The following is an 8,503-nucleotide window of genomic DNA, read 5'->3' as shown; positions in this document are numbered from 1 at the left end:
AATGCGACTGGGACAGCCCTGGGCCCCACCTTTCTTTTGTGTGACCTTGAGCTAGATACTTAGCCTCTCTGAGTGGGCTCATTGGCCTCAAAATATGTTTTATGTTATAAAATAATAGCATGTTGCTGTCAAGTCAGTTCCAACCCACAGAGACTCCATGTGACAGAGTATTATTGCTCCATAGAATTTTCTTCACTGTAATCTTTACAGAAGCAGAGCACCAGGATTTTCTTCTGTGGTGCCACTGGGTGGGTTTGAACTGCCCACCCTTGAGTGCAAACCATTGGTACCACCCAGGGACTTACCATAAAATAAATGCCTGCTCCCATTTCCCCTTCAATAGCTTGACTACTCCACACAGCTGGTAAAAGGCATTTCTTTATATGCCTGAAAGAGTCTTACATGCCTGAACACCACCAGAACTACATGTCTTTTTGTTATGATCACAGCTCTTGCTCTCCCCTTCCTCTCTCTTCTCTTTAAGGGCCCCAGGCTATAGACCCAACAAGTAGACACTTCTTTGGGTAGGAGCTCATTTCTACTCCGCTGTCTAGACTCCCTTCTTGCTCTGGATAGCCACCAAAAAAACCATCAATTTTGCATAAGGGTGAGCTCCCTTGGGAATTGCAGTCAATCAACAATCTACACAATTGGGATTTGCTGAGAAGCTGCCCTAAGACCAACCTGTCAGCTCAACGGAGAGTGCCACTAGCTGATTGGAGAGTAACACTGGGCTTTCTGTCTCTTCCTCTGCCCTGCAGGAGGCTCTGTCAGTGGTGAGCGACGACCAGTCCCTCTTTGACTCCACATACGGAGCAGCGGCCCACCTCCCCAAGGCCGACATGACTGCCTCAGGGAACCCTGACTATGGCCAGCCCCACAAAATCAACCCTCTTCCACCACAGCAAGAATGGATTAACCAGCCAGTGCGGGTCAACGTCAAGAGGGAGTACGACCACATGAATGGGTCCAGGTAAGGTAGCAGACCTGTGCTGTTTAGGGGCAGATAATCTGCCTCTTGGTGGGGGCTGGGGAAGGCTGAGCCATGCTCCACACACTTGGGGCATTTATGGCAGATGGGGATCAGTGCTGGGGAGTCCGTCCCTAGAGACTTGAGACCAGAGAGGTTATGAAGGCTGTGCATGGAACAGGACTAGAAAGCCCACCTGGCTCTCTGGGCCCCTGTGCAGCTTTCAGAGGCCCTCAGACCTTATTCAGATAGTATGGAACACCTATTTGGTGTGAGGAACTGGGCAGGTCCAGGCATATCCCCTCTTGCAGATGATTTAGAGATAAGGTACTCTTTCCTGTCCTATTGAAGATACTTAACCTCAATGGGTGGGTCCTACCAGAGTAAAGATGACCAAAACTATTACTTTTGTGGTAAAATTATATGTAACAAAACAGTTGTCATTGCATCTTTTTGCATGGACAATTCAGTGACATTAATTACATTCACCATATTGTGCAACCATCACCACTGCCCATTTCCAAATATTTCATCATCCTTAAGAGGAGCTCTGGTAGTATAGTGCCTAAGGCACTTGACTGCTAACTAGGAGGCTGGCGGTTCAAACCCACCAGCCACTCCTCTGAAGGAAGGTTGAGCAATCTACTTCCGTAGTGATACTGCCTTGGAAACCCAAGGAGGGGTCACTATGAGTCGAGTCCAACTCGACAGCACATTAACAACAAGAACAAGAGAAATTCAGTGCACTTTAATTACTTCCTCTTTCCTTTGGTCTCTATACATTTGCCTATTCTAGATATTTCATATAAATGGGATCATACAATATTTGTCCTTTTGTGACAGACTTATCTGGCTCAGCATAATGTTTACTTTTTGTAAATAAGGTTTTATTGGTATATCATCACATCCAATGTTTATTTATTACTTTGGCTGCTTGATGTTACAGTGGCAGAGTTGAGACTATATGGCCCACAAAGCCTGATATATTTACCATTTGATCCTATGTTTGCTGACATCTCTTCTAAATCAGTGATGTGATATATATATATATATATATATATAATGCAAGCCTCAGCTATAAGCTACATAGATAATTTTTTTTTCTCTTCCCAAATCCTCAGGCCTTCTTTCACAATGCCACTGGGTGAGTTTTTTTTTTTCTTCAATTGCCTTCCAATTCACTTAAGTTAATATGTATCTACCCTCTAGTTACTGGTTTTCAGCATAATGTTGTAATAAATATAAGGACTTCATTTCTCTTTACATCAGAGTAATATTCCATTGTACATATGTATCATATTTTGTTTATCCATTCTTCTGTTGATGAGCATTCAGGTTGTTTTCAAATCAAAGAATTCTTGTAGCAAAAGTCCAGAGAATGATGAGAGAAGTGAAGCATTGAAGACTCCCTGGGAGAGGGAGAGACCACATGTATCTGGACAGGAGGCAATGGAGGAGGGTGGTCTAGGGAGAGTAAACCCACAGAGAAGGCAAATAAGAGCACAGCCTTTGTGAAAGTAGCCTAGGGTTCAGGTCCTGCACTGGCCCTTGGGTAAGTTGAGTGCCACCTTTCTCATTCTGAAATAGGCCCAAAGTACTTCCCTCCATGGGCTTGTTACTAGGAAAGGGACACAGGACAGCACTGAAAACTTGGAAAGTGATTGTAGTAGGCATGGTTATGAGCCAAGGTTTGAAAGAGAAAACACAAGACTCATTCATGAAATATTAGGTAGTCTAATGAACCTACAGCATAAGGAGATTGAGATAAAAAGCAGGAGAGGGTCCTGAATGGTAGGCTAAAAATACATAGAATTTAATCCATAGACAATGGCCAGCTAGACACTGACTTTAAGCATATATATGACAGTTAACATCATCTGAACTGTGATTTAAGATGGTGAACCAACAATTATGGTGGAGAGGGGAGAGAATTAGAATTAGGAGAATAAGTTAAGCAACACCAAGAAGCAAATCCATTATCATTGAGTTGAGTCCAACACATGGTGGCCCCATATGTTATAGAACAGAGCTGCTGCATAGGGCTGCTTGGCTGTGATCTTTGTGGAAGCAGATTGCCAGGTCTTTCTTCCACAGTGCCACTGGGTGGGTTCAAATCACCAACCTTTCAGTTAACAGTTGAAAGCAATCCATTTGTGCCACCCAGGGACACTGGTCAGCTAAGAAATTATTTAAATACTCCATATAAGCCATAGTAATGTTCTGAACTAAGATGATGGCAATAATTATGGGAATAAAAAGTTATAGATCTTTGAGAGACCAATCAAAGAGATAATTAACAGGACTTGGGTGAATAAATATTGAAGTATTTTGGGGGAGGGTGTGAATGACTCTGAAGCCTGGTCATCTAGAAGAAGGATGGTGCCGTTGGCAGGCCCAGGGAGGTTGGGGAAAGGAAATGCTTTCAGAAGGGAAGTCAGTATTCCCTTTGAGATTTGCTGTGAGCAGTCAGCCAAACGTCCAGATAAAAATGTCTCAGAGGCTTTGGAACTATGGGACTAAAGCTCAGATAGTGTTTTGGGGCTGGTATTTAGATGTGGACATCATCTGTGAGGAGTTTTAAGTGGGTAAGTGTACGAGGTCACCAAGGACAGGGAAAAGAGAGGAACTGGTAAGTATGCAGTGGGAGTGAGTCCCCTCCAAGCAGCCCATGGTCTCAGGCTGCCTGTGGAAACACCCAGCATTATGACATTGCAATCCCACTAACCAAACCAGGGCCTGGGATCACAGCTGCCTTCCCAGATTCTAGAGTTTCAAGAAGGCTTGGGTGTTCAGAGCCAGGAGCCACATAGATAATCATGACAAGACTTCTCTCCTACCAGTTGCAAACATTTTCCCTATTATCCTTTATTCCCCATCACCATCCTATGAGATAGGCATTGTCACTCAATTTATACATGTAATGACACCTTGGGCTGTGAGGAGGCAAATGACTGGTGTAAGGCTTTAGACCAGACATAGCTGGCAAAAGAGCCCAGTTGTTCTGATTCCTGGCCTTGTGTACCATTAGCTTTGCCTTTGTCTATCCCTTCTGGTCTGCCTGCATATGGCACTTTTGCATTAATCATCTTATTTCTGCCAACACCCAGGCAAGAGGTGGCCTATTCAGCAACAATTCCCAAACTGGCCTGATGAGGACGAGCTCCTGGTGCTTGTTGGAAATCCAAACCTCTCCCACCTTGGAGGGCCTCTGGTCTGCTGTACCCTGAGTCAGACCACTTCTTTCCACCACTGCTCTAGCCCACTCCAAGCCAGCACACCTCTTTCTCCTTCTCAGCCACTGCCCCAGCATCCTGTCCTCACACTTCCTCTTGCCTTCCTGAAATCAATTCTCCATACAGCACCGTAAGTAATCCTTTGAAAATATTTCTCACTCCTGTCTTGCTCAAAACCTTTAATAGTTTATGGTAAAATCTAGAGTCCTTACCATGGCCTCAACATCCCTCTGACATGTTCTGTACCCCTTTCTGCATCTCACTTCTCTTTCCATGTCACCCACACAAGACTCCTGGACCCTCAATCATGCTCCTGCCTCAAAGACTCTTCCCCTACATTCCTTTTTTCTGGAATATTCCTTCTCCATCTAGTCATATTGACTCACTTCCTCAGTTGTTTCATGTCCTGTCCAAATATCACCTGACCAATTGATGTAAAGTAACACTACCTGGAACTCCTTAAGGGAACTCTGAGGTGCACTGGTTAAAGAGTTTGACTACTAACTGAAAGGTTGGAGGCTCAAACCGCCCCCACCCCCAGCTGCTGCTTGCATAAATATTTAAACCCTTCAGAACAGTTCTACTCTATCTTATAGGGTTGCTATGTATCAGAATCAACTAGATGGCAGTGGGGGTTTGTTTACTCCTTAGGTCCGAGGATGGTGTAAACAGTTTGCACTCAACTACTAACCTAAAGTCTGGTGGTTCAAACCCACCCAGCAGGGCAGTGAAAGAAAGGCCTAGTAATCTTCTTACATAAATATTACAACCAAGAAAACTCTATGGAACAGTTCTATGCTGACACACATGGGGTTGCCATGAGTTGGAATTGACTCAACAGCAATGGGTTTGGTTTTTAGTCACTCCTTATCCTGCTTTCAGGAGCTCTGGTAGTGCAATGCCTAAGACATTTGATTGCTAACCAGAAGGTTGGTGATGCAATCTACTGGCCATTCTGTAGAAGATAGATGAGGCAATCTACTTCCATAAAGATTTACCACCTCAGAAACTGAATGGACCTCGCTGTGAGTCAGAATCTATTAATGACAGTGAGTTTTTGAGTTTTACCCTACTTTGATTCTTTTTCTTAGCTCTTGTCACACCCACACATTCTCTTGTTTGGATATTGTATTACTGTTTATTGTCTACTTCCCTCACTAAAATGTGGACAGGTCTTGGTTTTGTTTACTGAGAAGAGCTCTTTCATGAGAGGAGCTTAATAAGCAGTGGTTAAATGAATAATGAAGAAATGCAGGCTAGCCAGACTTACAGATGAAGGTGTGTATTCAAGGCCATGCAGGTAATTCATAGGCAAGCTCAGGACAGGCCTGCTGATGTGGCTCCTCAACTGCAGAGCCTGCGTTTGTGCTCAGCAAGGCTGCATCTATGAACTAATGGTACCTTCTCAGAAGGAAGGTTGGGCAAACTACTTTCATAGCAGTACTGCCTTGGAAACCCAAGGTGGGGTTGCTATGAGTCAGATCTGACTCCACGGCAGTGAGTTTGGTGTTTTGGTTTTCCTTCTACTGGAGAAGTCACAAGCAAACCAAGATACTAATCATAGGCTAAGAGTCGCCAAGTAAATCAGCTTTTAGGACCCACTTGTCAGCTCATGGGAGCTCTGGTGGCATAATGCCTAAGGCAGTTGATTGCAAACCAGAAGGCTGGTGGTTCAAACCCACCAGCCACTTTTCTGAAGAAAGATTGGGCAGTCTACTTCCATAGTGATATTGCCTTAGAAACCCAAGCAGGGTTTCAGATCCGACTCGAAAGCAGTGAGTTTTTAGAGTTTTTTGGTCAGCTTATACCTAGCTCCTGACACACCAACTGCCAGCTGGAAGAGGGCTTTGTAAATACCTGGTGAGCAGATGTGATATTTACCTGGCTTTGCTTGCATAAAGCAGTCCCTGCTTTTGATTTGCCTGTCTTGACCTGGGCCATCAACAAGTGACAAAGTAGGTTCAAAAAGACTAATGTGTTCTCTCCTCTTTTGGGGAAACAAAGAAGATAGAATGGACTCTGCAGAGTCCAGCAGGTTGGCCACAACCATCTACAGTGCCTCATAAATATCCTCTAAGTGCTCACGTGAAGAAGGGCTGGTAGGCAAAAGGAAGCAAGGATTGTTAGGAGAATGTCTTTGCTTAGGGTGAAACCATGTCAGGTTCTGTTATTTAATAAGGCAAAAAGAAATAACATGGTAAAAGAGATGCCAAACTATTATTACATTTTCTTATCCTGAACTTTTCATATTTCCTGAGTATTACTGATAATGGCACATTGTTGCTTGTATATGACTTGATGATTTTCAGAGGGCTAATTCACTATAGGAGTCCCTGGTACCACAAATGGTTAAGCGCTTGGCTGCTAACCAAAAAGTTGGAAATTCAAGTCCACCCAAAGACACCTCAGAAAAGAGCCCTGGTGATCTACTTCTGAAAAGACAGCATTGAAAACCTTTTTGAAACATAGTTGTACTCTGACATAAATCCTGACTGAGTCAGAGCCAACTTAATGGCAGCTGACAACAACAAATAACAAATAACAACAAGAAAAGACAGATGAGGTAGTTTTAATGCTTCCTAACCTGAGATGAGAAAACCTAAGTAGAGTATACAATTTGAGATCTCTTGGCTCATGGGCTAGAGCTGAACTGACCAATACAGTAGCCACATACCACATGTAGTCAATGAACATTTTCAATGTTGTGACTAGTCTAAAATTGAGATCTGTTCTAAGTGTAAAATGCATACTGCACTTAGAGACTTAGTATGAAGAAAGTACAAAACTTCATCATTTTTTTAATTGATGTGTTGAAATGATCATCTTTTGGCTGTACTGAGTTAATACATTAATATCTTCTCATATAGTATTAAAATTAATTTCACCTTCTATTTTGGGTTTGTTTATGTTTTATTTTGTTTTCATTTCTTTAAACATGGCTACTAGAAAGTCTTAAATTATATATGTGGCACACATTCTACTCTGATTGGACAGTGCTGGATTACAATGTGTTGCACTGCCCTGTGAACCACAGAGGATTCCCACCAGGCTCTTTGATAACAGGGTTTCTGGGTTACCTCCCATGCTTATCTTAGATTTGTATCTCTGGTGGGAAGGATGGTTTCTATGTGCCTGAAATTATGATGCTCTTCTTGCTTTTATCCCAGCGGCAAGTCATCTGGACCAGACAAGGGGTTAAGTAGAGAAACTGAGCTCTGAGGAACTCAGAGAACACCTGGGTTGCCCATGTTGGGGGAGATTTTGCTCTCTCCTTCTTCCCATCTTCCTGTTGTGGTTGAATCTGGTGGGGTAGGTGTACCTGAGACAGCACTGCCCACTGGTTTGGTGTTGGACATAGACATTAGCAACCTGATCCAAGCTGTGGTCTACAAATAACTCTCAGCTGCATCCTGTTTCATTCACCGGGACTGGGGAAAACATCCTGTGAAGAAAAGGGTATCAGTTTATGGAAGGGAAGTGCAGGAACTTGCTTGCTTTGTGTGCCTGGGTGTAGGACCTGGGCTCACTGCTAGCCTGCTGTGACACCCTGGATGGGCCAGTGGGGTTTTGTAGCTTTAGGCACCTAGACATTTTACCTTCCACATGCAGAAATCAGCCTCCCACACCCCATAACTTTTGCCTCTGACTGCAGACACTTTCCTAAATTCCCGCATTCTGAACCTTGAAGTATGAGACATGCATGCTACATGTAACCTGCATGGGAAGCCATACTTCTGGAGAAGCGATCAGTATCTCCTATGTACAGAGATGAAAATAGTCCTATGTTAGGGTTATGGCTTTATTATAGGTGATTTTTTTCTCTTTTGAATTTGCTTTTGACTTAATGTATCACCTTTTCAAGAACAAAACAGTCATATGCACATATCAATATGTAGACCCTACAGAAATCCTAAAGGCAATGCAGATCTCTTGTACAATGTGTACATTATAGGGAAGGCACACATGATAGGTCCTAATGCACCTGCCTGGCTTGAGTGGTGCTTGTGACTTCACATTGACTATGTGGACATGGGCATTTCTTCTTCTTAGTAAGTCTGGGCTGCAGATCAGTGGGTCTGAATGACACATCCTGAGCTGTCTCCCTGAGCTGAATAGGAAGGTAAAGCTGATGTTTGTATAGTCTGGAGCTATAATCTTTGGGAAATGCCTTTGGAGTTTCCTTTCATCCAAACACCCAACATTTTGCATCTTGTTTTAAAGAAAAACAATTTTACCAACTTGCTTAAGTTTGCAAGTCACTTTTGGAAATCACTAGCAGTCTTTTTTTTTTTTTTTTTTT

General features: G+C 43.2%; 1 protein-coding gene across 1 annotated transcript in view; it reads left to right on the top strand.

The window, feature by feature from the left end:
* The first annotated feature begins 761 nt into the window (after positions 1 to 761).
* The window catches only part of FLI1 (Fli-1 proto-oncogene, ETS transcription factor), a 133,058-nt gene continuing 125,316 nt past the window's right edge, over positions 762 to 8,503 (top strand). Inside the window, exon 1 of the mRNA XM_007947224.2 lies at positions 762 to 973. Within this exon, the coding sequence (XP_007945415.2) occupies positions 843 to 973 (131 nt within the window). The 5' untranslated portion in view covers positions 762 to 842. The remainder of the gene's footprint in view (positions 974 to 8,503) is intronic.

The sequence above is a fragment of the Orycteropus afer genome, unplaced genomic scaffold (assembly GCF_000298275.1).
Source record: "Orycteropus afer afer isolate SDZICR_OR568_19922 unplaced genomic scaffold, OryAfe1.0 scaffold00178, whole genome shotgun sequence".
NCBI lineage: Eukaryota > Metazoa > Chordata > Mammalia > Tubulidentata > Orycteropodidae > Orycteropus > Orycteropus afer.
Note: the sequence above shows the minus strand (reverse complement) of the source record. Positions and strands in the feature narration are given on the sequence as shown.